The sequence below is a fragment of the Neolamprologus multifasciatus genome, chromosome 18 (assembly GCF_963576455.1).
Source record: "Neolamprologus multifasciatus chromosome 18, fNeoMul1.2, whole genome shotgun sequence".
Lineage (NCBI taxonomy): Eukaryota > Metazoa > Chordata > Actinopteri > Cichliformes > Cichlidae > Neolamprologus > Neolamprologus multifasciatus.
Window position 1 is genome coordinate 24,218,484 of NC_140456.1, and position 17,917 is coordinate 24,236,400.

The 17,917-nt window shown below is 41.6% G+C and overlaps 1 protein-coding gene across 9 annotated transcripts in view; it reads left to right on the top strand.

Moving 5' to 3' along the window:
* The window catches only part of st3gal3b (ST3 beta-galactoside alpha-2,3-sialyltransferase 3b), a 73,274-nt gene that overhangs the window by 39,229 nt on the left and 16,128 nt on the right, over positions 1–17,917 (top strand). For all 9 annotated transcript variants that reach the window (XM_085139638.1, XM_085139640.1, XM_085139639.1 and 6 more), the window contains 4 exons: positions 11,820–11,914; positions 16,596–16,659; positions 16,756–16,851; positions 17,575–17,761. In XM_085139638.1, the coding sequence (XP_084995764.1) occupies positions 11,820–11,914; positions 16,596–16,659; positions 16,756–16,851; positions 17,575–17,761 (442 nt within the window). The remainder of the gene's footprint in view (positions 1–11,819; positions 11,915–16,595; positions 16,660–16,755; positions 16,852–17,574; positions 17,762–17,917) is intronic.

Sequence of the window (17,917 nt, forward strand, 5' to 3'; positions counted from 1 at the left end):
CTCAAGCAGTTTTGTCGTGGATGTTGGGACCACACCTTGCTCTCAGATCTTAATCTTGAAAACAAGAAAAGCCAACCTCCAACATTCTCAGAACTTCTATTAATGCTCCGAACAGAAGAAGATAGACTGGCAGCTAAAGCCACACGGATGAAGAAACACCTTGGTTCAACCCGGCAGCGGGTTGTGGCACACTGTCAAAAGACTTGCACCTGTAGTGAGCTACAGACAGTGACTCAATCTGATTCTGACCCGTTGACAGATCTGAGGAAGCAAGTTGCATCCCTACAGAGTCAGCTTACTAATTTGATGGCAAAGAAACAGAAGAAAAGCTCGAAACCTAAGGACAGGGCTGAGTGTGATTTACGTGAGATGGCTATGGCAACACCTAGCATCAAGGTCACAAGTGCGAAGCCTGCCAACTTGCGGCAGAGCACCCAGCCAAGACCATGGTACTGCTTCAAGTGTGGTCAGGATGGCCACATCTCAGCAAGTTGCAGTAATGACCCAGACCCCACTCTTGTCGCTGATAAGAGGAAGCAATTGAGAGAGAAGCGTCGCATTTGGGAGATGCAAAACACTCTATCTGCTGACCAGGATTTTTAGACGCAGTCTCAGTTGTGGGGCAAACTGGGACTGAAGCAGGTCAACATCGTCCCGCTAAATCTGGAAGTCAAGCTAAACCAGGAGCACAGGCCACTTTGAGGCAATCCCATGTTGGAGAACAACCTTTCAGACTACCTAAGAGGCTCATAGGCACAAAGAGTACAGGTCAAGTCACGTTCAAAGGTAAGGTGTGCAGTTGTCTCCTTGACACGGGTTCTCAAGTGACCACTGTCACCAAGTCCTACTATGACCAGTATTTGTCTGAGCAACAGATAGAGCCACTACATGACCTTCTGGAAGTTGAAGGGGCCAATGGGCAGCTTGTACCTTACCTGGGTTATGTTGAGATTGGAATCACCTTTCCTAAAAACTTTCTTGGTGCTGAACTAGAAGTCAAAACACTAGCTCTAGTAGTCCCAGACACCGGGACATTAACCAAGTCTTGTGTATTGATTGGAACAAACACTCTTGATGTAGTGTATGAAATGTACACAGAGGCAAACCCAGAGGGCTACCAACCCATTCCTCATGGGTACAGAACCGTACTCAAAGTACTGGAGTTGCGGCAAAAGCAATGTCCAGATGAAAACGTTGGATTAGTGAGGATGCGTGGAAAGGATGAAGTGATCGTCCCAGCTGGGAAAACAGTCGTTCTTGAGGGGACAGTATCAATCAAGGAATTTTACACTGAGAGATCTGCCCTGTTGGAATATCCTTCAGTATCTTCCCTGCCTGGGGGGCTTTTAGTACAAACCTGTCTCCTTGACTTGCCGAGCAACCAGTCGTGCAAACTACCTGTAGTAGTTTCCAATGAGTCAGAGCATGACATTACCATCCCAGCTAAGAGCGTGATTGCAGAACTCGGTGCAATACAGACTGTCCTATCTCACAAACACATTGTGAGTGAGCCATCAGAGTGTGAACCATCCAAGACCTCTAGTGTGACATTTGACTTTGCCGACTCTCCTATCCCTTCTGACTGGAAAGACCGCATTACTCAAAAGCTGAGCAGTATGCCAGAGGTCTTCTCCCAGACTGATCTGGATTTTGGAAGGACGGACAAGGTCAAACACCACATTAAGCTATCAGATGAGACACCATTCAAACACAGAGCCCGACCGATTCACCCGCACGACATAGAGGCTGTTCGAAAGCATCTGCAAGAGCTTCTCGCAACTGGAGTAATTCGCGAGAGCGAGTCCCCATTCTCCTCGCCAATTGTTGTGGTCAGGAAGAAGAACGGTCAGGTACGTCTGTGTGTTGACTACCGTAAGTTAAACTTACAAACAGTGAAAGACGCATACGCCCTCCCAAGACTGGATGACACCTTCACCGCACTTTCAGGTTCCAAGTGGTTCAGTACACTCGATCTTAAGTCCGGCTATTATCAGATCGAAGTTGCAGAGAGTGATAAGCCCAAGACTGCCTTTGTCTGTCCACTAGGTTTCTGGGAGTTAAACCGTATGCCACAGGGAGTGACAAACGCGCCAAGTACTTTTCAGAGGCTTATGGAGAGATGCATGGGAGACATAAATCTCAAGGAAGTTGTTGTTTTCCTGGATGATCTCATAGTTTTCTCGAAAACCCTTGAGGAGCATGAAGCCAGACTCATGAAAGTCCTGGAACGCTTAAAGGAGTATGGGTTAAAGCTGTCTCCCGAAAAGTGCAAGTTCTTCCAGTCCTCAGTTCGGTACTTGGGGCATGTTGTTTCTCAGCACGGGGTGGAAACTGACCCAGAAAAGACGGCCACACTTAAAACTTGGCCAGTCCCTCAGAACCTCAAGGAGCTGAGATCCTTCCTTGGGTTCTGTGGGTATTACAGACGGTTTGTTAAAGGCTACTCAAGTATTGTGAAACCGCTGAACGATCTAACGTCCGGTTATCCACCACTGAGGAAACATTGCAAATCAAAGGGGAGGAGTAATCAGTATCATGATCCAAAAGAGCCATTTTACGAACGGTGGACCCCTGCATGCCAGAAAGCATTTGAGGCTATCATTGACAAGCTAACGTCGCCTCCAGTCCTGGCCTTTGCTGACCCAAAGCTGCCTTACATCCTTCATACAGATGCGAGCACTACGGGCCTTGGAGCAGCCTTATACCAGGAGCAGGAGGGACAGCTGCGGGTTATCGCCTACGCAAGTAGAGGTTTGTCAAGTAGTGAGTCCCGCTATCCAGCACATAAGCTCGAGTTTTTGGCTTTAAAGTGGGCTGTAACAGAGAAGCTGAGTGACTACCTCTATGGCAATCAGTTCACCGTTATCACAGACTCAAACCCTCTGACCTACATCCTCACCTCAGCAAAACTCGATGCAACCAGCTACAGGTGGTTGGCGGCCCTCTCTACCTTCAATTTCCGACTCCAGTATCGTTCTGGAAAACAAAATGGAGATGCCGATGGACTCTCATGTCGTCCTCATGGCAAGCTACCTGATGACCTTACATCTCAAAAAGAGAGAGACCGGATATGCCAGTTCGCAAAACAACATCTGTCAGATCCTGACCATATTAACTCAGTCGATCAGGATGTTGTTCATGCTATCTGTGAGAGACAGTTTGTTTATCATTCAACCACCTCTGAAGCTTTGGGTGATGATGCAGGTATATCCCTTGTCGAAAGTCTTGCCATTTCTGGAGATGCTGTACCTGACAGCTTTGAGCAGGAAGAGACGTTGGGAGGCCTAGACACCATTTCCAAACTCTCACAGGCAGATCTCAGAGACAGCCAGAGATCTGATCGGTGCATCAGACATGTTATTACTCAGATGGAGAGTGGGGAGAAACCCCCTCCCACATTGAGGAAAGAACTTCCAGACATAGTCCTGTTGCTGAGAGAGTTGAACAGGTTTGAGCTGTGCAATGACATTCTCTACAGAACACGAAGAGAAGGCAATAATAAACATTACCAGTTGGTCTTACCTGAAGACCTGCGAGAGTCTGTGTTGACAAGCCTACATGACAACATGGGTCATATGGGAATAGAGCGCACACTCGATCTGGTCAGAGCCAGGTTCTACTGGCCGAGAATGTCCTCAGATGTGGAGAAAAAGATAAAGACCTGCCACAGGTGTGTACGCAGGAAAACGTTACCTGAGAAGGCTGCACCTTTGGTGAATATCATGACGACAAGACCCCTCGAGTTAGTCTGCATGGATTTCCTATCCATTGAACCAGACAGCAGTAATGTGAAAGATGTTCTTGTCATCACAGATCATTTTACTAAATATGCAGTCGCTATCCCAACATCGAACCAAAAAGCTCGGACTGTTGCAAAGTGTCTGTGGGACCATTTCATAGTACACTATGGCATTCCTGAAAAATTACACAGCGATCAAGGGCCTGATTTTGAGTCTCAGCTGATCAAGGGGCTGTGTGAAGTAGCAGGCATACAGAAGATTCGGACTATGCCGTACCATCCCAGGGGCAACCCGGTGGAGCGTTTTAACCGAACACTCTTAAGTATGCTTGGAACTCTGGAGAACAAAGACAAGTCACATTGGAAGGATTTTGTAAAGCCTTTAGTTCATGCGTACAACTGTACCAAGAACGAGGTAACTGGATTCACACCGTATGAGCTGATGTTTGGGCGTCAGCCACGGTTGCCTGTCGATTTGGCTTTCGGTTTACCTGTGAGAGAACAACAAAACAAGTCACACTCCCAATATGTTAAGGACCTCAAATCCCATCTTGAGGAGAGCTATAGAATAGCTACACGGAGTGCTGCAAAGGTAGCCGAAAGGAACAAAACCAGATTTGACAAACATGTGATCACATCTACCTTGGAAATCGGGGACCGAGTGCTGGTAAGGAACATACGCATTCGAGGAAAACACAAACTCGCCGATAAATGGGAGCAGACCGTCTATGTGGTGGTAAAACGAGCTGGAGACCTCCCCGTCTACACCGTTAAACCAGAGGGCGGGAATGGCCCCATACGCACCCTACACAGAGACCTCTTACTCCCTTGTGGGTTCCTCTCTGCAGCCAAGGAAGTGAAACCTGAACAACCAGAACCAAAGAAAAGGCCCAGAACGCGTCAGACCACTCACAAAGACAAGGAAAGAGCAGATCACCCCTCGGATGAGGATGATATTGTTTCAGTCCACTGGTTTGCAGATAGATCAGTGCCAAATGACTCGGTGTACATTGTCAAGCGAGATGTTCTGCTGACTCATAAATCAAGTCTTGGTCGGGATGATGTGATTGCAGATCAAGACAAGTTGGCTGGTAATACTTCAGCTTGTACAGACACCATATCCGATGTTGTTCCAGCCAGTCATGCTGACCATAACCAACATTATGACAATCAGATCGCAAGTTATAGAGAAGCCTCGTATGAGGAAGACTTACCTGAAACGGAAAGAGACTTACCTGGAAATGACAAATCTGAAAAGGAAAAAGACTTACCTGGAAATGACGAATCTGAAAAGGAAAGAGACTTACCTGGAAACGACGAATCTGAAAAGGAAAGAGACTTACCTGGAAATGACGAATCTGAAAAGGAAAGAGACTTACCTGGAAATGACGAATCTGAAAAGGAAAGAGACTTACCTGGAAACGACGAATCTGAAAAGGAAAAAGACTTACCTTCTACGGATCGCCCTGACATGAGGGATGAACAAATCCTACTTCTCTCAGACATGTTAGGGAGTGATGAGGAAGGAGAGGACTTGATATTTGACAGGGAAACAGTAAACAAAGAGAGAGATGAGCAAATAAGCAAAGAAATTCCTGTCCGACGATCTGAAAGAAGTCGCCAGCCACCAAAAAGGCTAGACTATGCCGAATTGGGAAATCCCCTTGTCACTGTGGTCAAATCATTATTTCAGGGTTTAACCACAGCTTTCATTGACTCTTTAAATGCTAAAGCTGAATTATTGTTCTTAGATGATGCAGTTCGCAGTGGACATGCAAAGGGACTTGCATGAATTCAAGAGGGGAGGGTGTAACCCAGTTCCTAAAATCATCTCAAACAAAAGAGAAGAAAAATTAAAACATTTAATGTTCATTGTTCTGTTCTTACTGTCCCTGTTAATGAAAGAGAAACAAGATCAAAATATTTATTTAAACATAGAAGGGACGCAGATTATATATGATATGCTCTGGTCAAACAAGGGTTAAGTTTTTTCAGAGGGTTGATGAGCTCTGATGAGAGCCTATTGTTTTACTCCACTCCTCGCATGTCAGCCAATCGGTGAAGCTCTGGGCAGCTCTTGTCCCTCCTTAGTACCAGCTCCCAAGTTTTCAGTCTCTTGCTTCTACAGCCAAACAGAGCAGATGGACTAAAACTTTGTTATCGGTAAGCTGGAGAAATTAACATCTAACGAGTTAAAAAAATACCATCTAAACTGATATTTTTTCACAAATTATGGTTTTGCACTTGTTGTCGTCAAGGGCAGAGCGAAACCGGAAGGTTTACTGAGCTGTGGCTTCACGTAACGCTGAGCATCCACTCGACGGCGGTAAGCTAAATGTGGCTAATCAGACACGTGATGTGCGGAGTGTGGGTACAGTTGTTGGATGTCTCTGAAACGCACTGTTGTTATGCTAGTTAGTTAATAATCTAAGTTATTAACATGTGAAAAGCTGTAAATGGTTAAAGCAGCTAAAAATAACTTTATGAGAGATAATTGTAAGCAGACTTTATCCTGCTTCCTGTTTAATTTTTGATGTCAATCAGTTGTTTTACTATACTCAGTATTGAATACTTGGAGGTAATTTTTAGTGTATTTCCACTTGTACTAGTAGGCCTATGGTACAAGTAGGATTAAGCACGTCTATTTAATACTCCTATTTGAGTCCTTGTGTTTACATGTTATTGAGATTGATTATTTGCACTTTGTTCAATTTCTGATAAGCATTTGCATATTATTCCATTTCTTAAAAGGGGTAATATACTTATTTATTTGTGATTTTTTTTTTATATATATATATTAGAGATGGCACGATACCACTTTTTTATGTCCGATACCGATACCGATATCATAAATTTGGATATCTGCCGATACGATATGAACCCGATATAGTGTGTTTTTTAATCAGTAAAACTGTTTTTTTAATATCTTGCTGCTTTTTGTATAAGTTCATACTCAAGTTAAAAAACAACAACAACACTAAAGCTATTCTGTTATACCTGTATGTAAAAAAAAAAAAAAAAACACACTGCACCCAAAATATTTTATAGATCAGCAACACTGATCAATCTAATAAAGTTAAACCTACCCCATCCTCCCTATTCTGGTATTTTAAAGAGTACTTAGCAGAAATATTAAGCAACCTAACTAATAGGGTTGCAAACTCCCAGCAAAAGAAAATAGGGAACCACCCTCTTCCTCATGATGCTTAATCGATGTAATCAACTTTAATTTGATGCAGGGTGAAAAAAATGCACAGAAATAAATTATTTTTCAAGAATAATTAAATAGATTCAACATCTTTCTTCAACAGAATTGCAGACTGCACAGATGGTACTTTCCCAAAGGAAAAAGTACTACTACTAAAAAGTACTAGGGTATATTAGACTTAACAGTTACTATATACAGTAATGGACTTCTATACATTTTACATCAGATTAAAACTTTGGGTGTAAGATTCAGATAATTATTAAATAATTAAAAGCTAGATATTTTAAATGAGAATAAGAAAGAAAAGTATGTCTTTGTGCCCCCTTTTCCCTGTTCATGCCCTATCGGCCCCCCTGGCTAAACTTTGCTAGATCCGCCCCTGCACAGTTACCAGCCGTCAGCTGCATAGAAAAAGATCCTGGTCTAGAAAGTAATATTAAATAAATTCTAACAACAGCTTATCAAGCTTAAACGTGCTGCTGTTGTTCAGCCGCTGGTTTCCTCTTTCTGGTGAGAAATGGGCCAAAAACAAAGAAGAGAGACAGACTCGCGACAGAAAAGCCGATCAGCTGATCATTAAGCAGTTTCACGATTGAAGTAGCAGCAGGAGAGAGAGAGAGAGAAGAGGCAGTTGCTCTATATATCAGTTGTTAAGCTTAACGCGGGAATGCTTTACAAACATTCAGAGATGAACTTACACACTTGCTTTACTTCTCTCTGAGATAACTTCCTCGGAGATGAAATGTTTGCTAGCAGGCTACAAATACACACAGCCGCTCTATCACGTGACCACACTGCTCCGGCTCGCCACGTCGCCAAGTTTTGTGAGGTGCTTTTTTGATATTTAATGGATCGGATTACATTTTTTATTTTTGTCCGATATCCGATCCAGTAATTTAGGTCAGTATCGGACCGATACGTAATATCGGATCGGTCCATCTCTAATATATATATATATATATATATATATATATATATATATATATATACAGATACAGTGAGTATTTTGATGGATGTAATTAATGTTTACAATGAAAATGAATTATATGGTGAATATAATTCCTGAATGTTTAAAACCTTGTAGATAATCTTTAATGTTACTGCAGGTTACAAATAATTGAACCTTGATACTGTGAAATTTTGGATATTGATACTTTGAACTTTGAAACTTGATATTTTAATGTTGTACAACATGACTGAATTGAATTGATTGATGATTGAATTGATGATAGCTGATCTGAATAGTTGTTACTGCACTGTGACACTACTTTAGTTTAATTTGTGAGAGTTATCCTTAAAGGGGACGTGACATATATTTGGCCATTGTTTATAGGTCAGGTTTTTATATGAGACGAATCCAAAGACCAGGTCAGCGATTCCAGAACCCAGAGTGTTCCAGTGTTCATTGGATGGCGAGCCAACCCAAGATCCTAGGAGACGATATACATATACACGCACACTCACACGCACATGGACTACAATCCTCTACTGTACAAGTAGTACGGTAGGACAGACAATCACACACACTCCTTGTCGGACAAATTCTTTTGCCATACACCCGTTTGTCATGGGCCCCACCGGTATCATTTGGACTTAAAAAAAGACTAATTCTTTTATTTGTGCACAATTTTATTTTATTCTATTTTTTTGCTACTTTGGGGGAATTTTTTTTTATACTTGACATTCTGTTAAAACCTATTGAAATACTGTGTTGTTTACAAATTTATTTTACAAAGCTTAACGTCACTAAAGTACTTTTAAAGCCACACAACTGTGTTTGTCTGGTTTCTCTGCTATTCGTGTACCAGAGCTCTAAGAGTCGTTCTCAGTCTTCTGATACTAGCCCAAATTACTTATCACCTTGGTAATTATCCATTGGTACTTTATATAATTCTATGTAAGTGCTACACATGCATGTTAAATTGTGATTGCAAATTGGCTTTAGATGGGAGCGTGTTAGCAACATGTTCAAGGTGGGCCCCGTCGGTCGCCCAGTGACCGCTGAGATGGTCTCCAGAGATCAACGTCTCCATACATGGATTCATTTTATTAATTTTTTGTGGTATGTTTTTTTTTCCTTAGTTAAGAGATTGGAGTGGAAAAAAAATGGAAATGGTAGTGACACATAGGTGCAATCTATTGTGATCCCTGACAATCATGGGCAGCCACTGTGAAGGTTTGTACAAGTTTGACTTCATGGTTTTGCAGTAGGTGACACACCAGTGTTGACACCCAGAGGCATGCCATTCTACTAGACTGAACAATTTGGGACTAGCTCTCAATTCCCATACTTAACAGTATCTTGTTACTCTGCCGTGCCATTTTTTTTCCAACTTTTAAATTAAAAGTAGTAGTATTTAATTGAGTCTATTAAAGGTATATGACCTACAGTGGCTCCAAATGCTCTAAATAACACAATCAGCTGCCCTGTGGGCTATAAATTGTAACTCTTTTTTTTAATAAGATGGACAAAGCACTTTGTCCCACTGCCCTCTACCTATATGAGAGGCTATGATTTAACAATGTCCTCCCTGGTAATGACTTCCTCTCATCAGCCGCACGTGTCGGATCAAAGTTCTGTTCAACACAGAAAACCCCTGGGAGCCCACTGATTACTACCACCTTCAACCCAGTCTCTCACAGGTCAATAAGCACAATTAATGCTGCACTTAGTATAAGTTTGTCTGTATGCTCATTTGTATAAATAAGTGTAAGTGTGCAGCCAAATGTACACAGTTGTGCTGTGTGTGTTTGTTTGGTCGTGATTTATTGTCTCCTGTGTGGAAGGGAAGTCGGCTGTTTAACATCTTATCTGTTAGCGTTCTTTATTTCTGCCTGCTTTGTACGTTTACCATTAAAATATTCTCGTTAACAGTTTGTGTGAATAGGTGTGGACGACAGTTCGACAGTTAAAGAAAACCTACTTAACCTCTAGCAGTGAGGTCCTATGGGTCTCCATCTAATCATCATCTGCTTCCTCCATGTTTGTCTTCTTCTGAAGCTCCTTGCCCTGCAGTCTCCAATTTATTTTACGCCCCTCCCCTCACCCTCTCCTTTCCCCCCAAACTGTTTGTATTAGAGCCCTAAATCAAGTGTTGGCAGTGAACTCGAAGTGGCACGGTTATGAAAATATTGCCTGTGAGAGATGGACCCAGCAAAGGAAATGAGCACAATGCATCCCTGCCTGTTGGCTGTTTTTGGGAGCCCTCACTACTTATTTAACAACAAGCAGCCCCCTGTCTCTCTGCTTGGTCAGGATGTCAGTGACTGACTGTTGGTCAGGGCTCACTGACTTGTAATGGTCCCGTGTTATTTATATCCCCATGTGGCCTCAGAAGGCCCAGGTTTAATGAATCTCCATTTGTTTTGCCTGGACACAAGTCTCTGAGTGTGCATGCCCCTGTCAGGCGAGATGAGTCAAGGTGGAGAGAGAGCCATACATAACTACCTCTAGTCGCTCGCTGGAGAATAATGAGGATTTCTAAGAATGATTACCTTGCTTGGAAGAGGCTGAAGCTTAACCGGAAGGTCTCCCAATAATGTCAGCCATGTTTGGTCATTGTGTCTCTCATATTTCTTGTCAACCAGTGGCAGTGTTATGTTATGGGAACAAGTATTCAAGGGTCCTGCTGAGAAACAGAGGTGTGATTGAGCTTGTGAGTCTTTTCGTGCTTCCATAGTTTGAATGCTGTTTGTCGGCTGCAGGAGGAATAATTTACAGCTCTGTGTGTTTATTGGACAGGTGCATCAGCACAATGCAACACTTCTATCGCTGGTGGTCTAGTTCTGGGGAAGAGGTGCAATAAGCACTCTGTAATGTAATCTCTGTATTTCTTTAGAAATTAACTAAAGATGTACACCCGTTTGATAAATCTCCTTAGCTTTGTCTTTTCTGTAGGGGTGTCACGATGCTTTTAAGTTTGACACAAAATGTTAGGCAGCTTGTTAAAGAACAGCACATCCATAGAGCTCCATCCATGTAAACATCAGAAGAGAAACGACACGAACGGCTCCTTGCTTCTTTTTCCTCTTGCCTTGCATCCCTCGCGCTTGACAGCGGGTTATAAAAACACACATCCATCCCGAAGCTACACTTGCAGAAATGGCACATAACCCAGCGCTAGGGTCACAGGCGTTACTAAGAGGAAATGACTCCTTTTTGATATCGGAGCTGCAGTTAATCAAAGAGAGACACACACGCACACTTCTATAGCCACACAGGATAAGGAAGAGGCGATGGTGGAAGTAGCGGGTCGTGGGCCATTAAAAACATTGGCCACTGGGGTGTTTTTGACTATCAAGCCTAATTTGTTTTCTAATGGGACTGACATTTTGTTCTAGCCATTTCAACTGTGTATTCTGTCGTGGGTAAAACAATTTTTTTTATCAACCCCTGAAGTCTCTTCATTGAGAACAACATCCTCCACTCTAATTCAGTCTTGCTTCAGATCGTTAGAGGAAAAAAACATTGTGACATGAGTGTTGTTTCAGACAACATCATGTGTCAGATGTGATTTAGGCCCTGGAGGAGAGGTTATGTTGATGGGTTATGCACTGCAACCTCTTAATTTCTATCACCTGCTTAGATTTGAGCTGTTGTGCTAAGGTGTGTGGAGGCTTTGCTCATTTTAGGAAGCTTTTACAGGGTGTGGGGAGGGGGTGCGGGGATGCTAGGCTTAATGATGGTGGGACATAAAAATTTGCATAGAGCGACGGAAATATTGGTAGATTCAGCACACAATAAGTAATTGTTGAAAGTTTGTAACAGGAGCTGTTATACTAAGAATACTGGATATTACAGCATTGGTGTTTTTATCTTCTGTATCTCGGCTAATGAGAACCATCTCCACTTTTGTTTCCTCTCTCTTACAGGTTTACGAAATTGGCGCCAATGTTTCTTGATCGAAACTTCAAACGGCTATCAAAAGTCAACAACTACTTACCTCCATTCGGCTTTAAAACGCAAGGTAAAGCCATTCATCACAGTTGACCCTCCACTAGTATGTATGTTTACTCTGGATTATAGTAATTATATGTTCTGGGGCACACAGGACAGCTATTTTCACATGTTCCCCCCCCCCCCCCCCCCCCCCCCTTTAAATTAGACACCAAGCTTAAGCCATAAAGATTGGTGGAGTGCCCATTTAAAGTAAGACTGAGCATGTGTTCGTTTGCCACTGTTACGTTTAGAGGCTGTGTGGGAGATTGATGCCTGATGTAGTGCAGTTTTGTGCCTGTAGTGCCTGGTATCTCAGATATGAGCCAACAAGCTTTGCGTGTTTACAGTATTAATCAACATCATATTCTGGCTTGCCAATATTTTATTTTGTTCAGTAGAAGCAATGACATTATTTATTTATCGGGGTTTTATCACTTGGCTCCTCATACTGTTTGTACTTGGCTACAGTCAGTACATACCAACCAACAATTTCAAAATGTCTCCTAAGAAGTTATTTTAACAGTTCAGACTGAATTTCCACTTGGTTTGTTTTGTATGAGTTGTTGAGAAAATCTAAGATCTAAGAAAAATAAGGCTCATTATTTCCTCTGTGACTTAAAGAATTTCTATTTACCATTATTGCAAAGTTTGTATTTTGGACATAATATATATAATATGGCAATAATGTATTTTTCCTTTGCATGTTTGTTTGTTGCATATTATTTTTGAAAAATGGATAATTATTAATAATTATAGTCTCCAAATAATAATGCAAGCAGAGAGTGTTTACAAATTCCCAAGATGAGTTTCTGTTAAGATTGGAAAGGGTTGCAGAAGTTCATTTACAATAGACACAAGAAACTGACAGACATAATTGGGGGGGGGGGGGGGGGTGTCTCATATCAACCTTTTGTTTAGTTAAAGCTAATCTCCAACAACACAGTCTTCTTTCTCTTGAAGGTGAAAAAATATGTAACTGGTCACTTTAATCACTTTGAGTGATTAAAGTCTTTTTGGAAGCAAGTCTTCTAACTTGCAGATGTAGATGGACAGTTAATTTGAGACTAAGCCCCTATAAATAGACTGGCACGCATAAAGTGCTTTTCTATTTGAAGCACTTGAAAGTCTTTTATTACAAGCCTCTTTCACCCAATCACAGGCAGTTTTTTTTTTCTATTCCAACCTGTCTCTCTGATGGATGCATCAGGGACAACTTTAACATAATGCCCAAGGATACTTTGACATGCAGACTGGAGTGAAGGAAACCAACAACCTTCCGATTGACAGATGGCAAGCTCTACCTCCTGAGCCATTGCCGGAGGTGGAGAGACTGTCAAAACTGCACTCACCAAGCTGTAGTTATGGAATTGCCAATCAAATCCAAAATTTGACTCTACCTACATAGGTTCTCTCCCAGCACTCTAGGTAACAGTCCACAGACTTGGTTATTACTTTAACTGGTGATTCTAAATTTTCTGTAGGTGTAAATGTGACTGAATGGTTGCTATCCCTAGGTGACAGCTGGGAAAGTCTAGTACCTATAGCCTGAAATTAAAGAATACTTGCTTTACTGCCTTCACAGCCAGCGAAGCATAACATGGTAATACTGGTAATGCTCTCACGGTATAACATTCATAAGTAAATGATAGATTTTTTATTTATTTATTTTTTTAAGTATTCTCAGGCAGTCAGTCCAACCTCCGCAGACTTCTGTGTTTGTCGTAACCTTTCAAGTGATTTACATTTATTTGCTGGATGAACTCTATCTTGGGACCGGAAAATTTGATGTCTTCTAACACTCCAACGTTAGCATGTCCGCACAAAGTGTTTGCACTTGTTAACTGACCTTAACACACTCCAGCACTTCAGATATCGAACAAGTATACAGTACCATGGGAACCTAAGAGATAACATTAATCTGTCTTCACTGGCGTGCTCTGTCACATTTTCCAATACTTACAAGCAGAAGGTAAAGGGAATGTTACCTTTGTGCTCTGGCAAGTTCTCCACCGTCAATTGAACGTGTACTCATGTACACACACAGCCACAGCTATCAATAGAGCGCTCCCTGTGTGAGTGTTACACCTGGTTTCTGTTTTCTCCACGGACTGTGATGGCAGTGGGGTTTCCCTTTTAGTGGTACTCATGTGGAGAGATGATACGTGTGGATCTTGAATAGAACTCCACAAAGGATTCCAAATTGAGACCACGGAGTAGCGCTGGTGGGTGGGAGTTTTATTTTTACTTTTTATTCTGCCAAGAAGTATCTTTGGGACACATCAGCTATAGCCTGAAGAAGGAAGAATAAACGTTAAACTGCCCTGGTTTGGTTTCCGGGGGAAATAAAGCTGCACTGCCAGTGATCGCTCAAAATTCAGGAATAATTTAAATTTTAAATGAAAATCTTTTTAAATATCTTATTTCTGCAGTCCAAAGTGGACTTCTTTTTAAACTGTTAATAGACTGGAGGAATTTTGTGGTGTGAGGGTGTTGAACCATAAGTTTATAAATTCCTTGCAGTGCTATTTTTGGAGAACCTGTTGGGAGGAAAGGATGTGATTTGTTGTTAGTTGCTTCTGTACGTATCCATGCTTGTTTCCAGCTGTTATATTTAGTTTGGGACATTAACTTTTTTTTGAAAACCTGAAAACTGGATCGTCATCCAGTTTGGTGTACAAATGATCAGAGAAGCTAATCTATCTTTGCAAATACTGATCCAGGGTTAGAAAGCTGCAGCAGACTATTTAAAAACTGTGTCCTCATCAGGCAGCTCCACAGTTTTACAAGTAAAGGAGTGATGTCCCTGCACTATTGGTGCTGTTTTCATTCTCAGCATGTCCACCAAATGAAATCACACCAACCGTTATGCAACTTTACACTTAGTTAGGAGGAAGCACAATTAAGGCAGCCAGACTGTGAGCTGGTGCCAAAGAACACATCTCACATTTGCAGTCATTAGCAGTTTTTTTTTTTTCTTCTTTTTTTTTTCACAGTTGTTAACTAATTTATCAAGGGTAGTGATACTTTATCTTTGTACTGCAGATAAATTTTTGGCCTTTTTTTTGTTTTGTTTGTTTTGTTCTTTTTTTGTGATCATCTTTCTTTCATCACAGGATTTGTTGTAGTGTTTAGTCTCCACTCTTTCCAGCAAAGTGTCTGTGTTTATGTGTTATGTGATGCTTCTGCTATTCGCTGGTGTTGCCAGTAAAGATTTTTAACATTTCAAGAGTTCCACATTTATGTCTGCACTTGCAGCAATTTGTCTTTTGGCACTACCACAAGACATGCTTTGCTGAAAGGGTTTACCGCAGGTACTTAGAGCAATTAGCTTCTATGTTGTCCTCTGAAAGAGCACACTACCCATTGTGATTTTTCACTTTTCACCCGCTCGGATCCAGGTGTGGTCCTCGGCCTTGTGTTTATGCTGCTCAGGGTGATACTTGACGCCAGACATTGACACCACATCCAAACAATAAGCTGTGGCTCTGCTCGCCTCTCTTCACTAGGTTAATCATTAGGATTGTTAGACAGGGTGGATGGACTATAATATGTCTTACAACCTGGTTTGAGGCCCCAGTCTAAACGCTCAGTCTGCAAAAAGAGGCCAAGAAAAACAACAAGAGTGAGAGTAAAGGCAGACGGTGTGCTGCATTATGAATATAATAAATGAAATAGAATGCTATAATATAATGCCAGACTTTTTGTGTTTCTTTTTAAAAAAAAATTTAAACGATGAAGATGCAAATTGAGGACTTTTTTTTTTTTTTTTTTTAATCACAGCTGTTAAATCCACATAGTTACAAATTCCTGCAAATGTAAGATGGAACAAAAATAGGTGCAACTCTAATGGAATCTGCACATTTGGGATGTTGAAGAAGATGAGTTATAAATATAAGAGGTCTAAAAATGGTCAGGAGGAAGAAATGCATGCAAGATCTAATGCTGGAGCTATGACTCCAGCACAATAGCCCGTAGAACATGGCAGGAATGCACGCTATGGCTAAACATCGCCGTTTCTCAACCTGTGATCAGAGGGGTGCTAGCCATGCAAGGAGACGAGTACAACACCGGCCACTTAACCAGGAGAATGTGATTGTTTGAAAACAGCATTCCACTCTGAGTGCTTTTATGGCAGAGTTTTTACATACACACGCATACCATCCTTAACTCCGTATGGCTGTTTCTCTCAGATTCACTCCTCTCCAGAATACAACAGCTTCCCCCCCCTGTAATCCCCATCACCACTATTCCTGAGGTTCACTGGTCACTCCTTATCTATGAGTGAATAAACGGAGGGTGGTGTTCTCTCTTCCTGTTTGAAGACCACCTAGATTGTTATATCTCGGGTGGTATGTTGAAATCTTTGGCAGTCTGTTTGGCCTTTAAAAGTGTGATTTCCAATATGTCATTTTCATTATTTGAGAACATCAACTCGTCTTTGGAGCTAAAAGGACGTTCTGAGCGCTTAAAGTGACTGACTCTGATGACAGAGCTCCATTTCTAGTGCCAGATTAGTAGATGGAGTATTTTAATGTTTGATACTTGGAGCATCATTCACTGCCGAGGTAAAAATTATAAGCTTGGCAATGAATTTCACCCACATTTTGCATTTAATGTACTCGTGGATGAATTTTTAATGGGGATTTATTGTAGTATGGAGGTTCTGTCCTGTCTTTAAAATCCTGCTTTGTTTTCTTCTTTCTCTGCAGAGAGAATAATAGACAGCATTTTGACTATAACAAAAAATTACGGGCTGGGAGAGGAGCTTGACAGGTACCTGCACCCTACTCGTCAGCGTCAACATGAAGTCTCTTTTTGCTTCCTTGTTTCTTCTTAATATGACTAATGTCTGGCTGTCCTGCCTTCCAGTCTCAGCTGTAAACGATGCATCGTCGTGGGTAATGGTGGGATCTTGTCCAACAAGTCTCTGGGGTCCCGAATAGACGAATACGATGTGGTGGTCAGGTAAGATACCAAAATAAAAGGGATTCTGTATAATAGCAGTGTTCTGTATAAGTTAAATAGTGTGAAGGTGGGGTTTTTTTTGTTGTTTTTTGTTTTTTTGGACAGCTTGAATTTTTAGTTGAAGGGAAGAAAATATGTCTTCTGCATCATCAACACATGACCAAATAGGAATGCATGGTTGCTTCAGTGAGCTGGGAATCGGTATTGTGGAATATCGAGAAGTCTGCTCTGTTTTTTGTTATTTGGGGGGGACTCGGTAACATAATTTGTTATGACCTTTTGTTAAGCATACTTTATACACTGCCTCCACCTGACATCAGAGCTCACTGCAGGCAGACGGGCATTCCCTGGAGTGGAGCCGACTGTGAACTCGCTTCAGCCCACAGGCGAGCACAGCAGCCCACTATTCAGCTAAACGAGCTAAAGATGAAAACGGGAAACTCCAAAATAAAACAGGATGTACTGTTACCTTTAGTGACTGTGTCTGAGAGCTCAGGTTGAACTTAACATTCCACTTGTTTCCAGAATGACTGTGGCTTACCCAGATGTTGTCAGATGTTAGCTCTTGTGATGAGGTTGCAAGCTGGATTTCCAGTGTGCTTTGTCTTTCTGTTTGCAGACGTGCTGTTTTATCTAAATATCGAAAATAATAATCCTGTGCTTTTCACTATATTTTTCCTAAATTCCTGATTCCACCCTTTGTTGTCTTTCTTGCGTTGACAGGTTGAATGAAGCTCTAGTAAAAGGTTATGGAAAAGATGTAGGAACCAAAACCACCATAAGGATTACATATCCAGAGGGTGCGATCCAGAACCCAGAAAACTACGAACAAGACTCACTTTTTGTTCTATCTGCTTTCAAACCACTTGATTTCAAGTGGCTCAGACAAATGGTCTACAAGGAGAAAATGGTAAGGACATATTTGAAGGGGGGGGTTGTTTTGTATTTTGGTGTGTTTTTTTTGTTTTGTTTTTTTGTTTTGTTTTGTTTGTTTTTTTTGTTTTGTTTTTTCTTCCAATGAATGAAGGTTGAAATCTTGAACTTACAAGCACAAAACCTGGAAGAT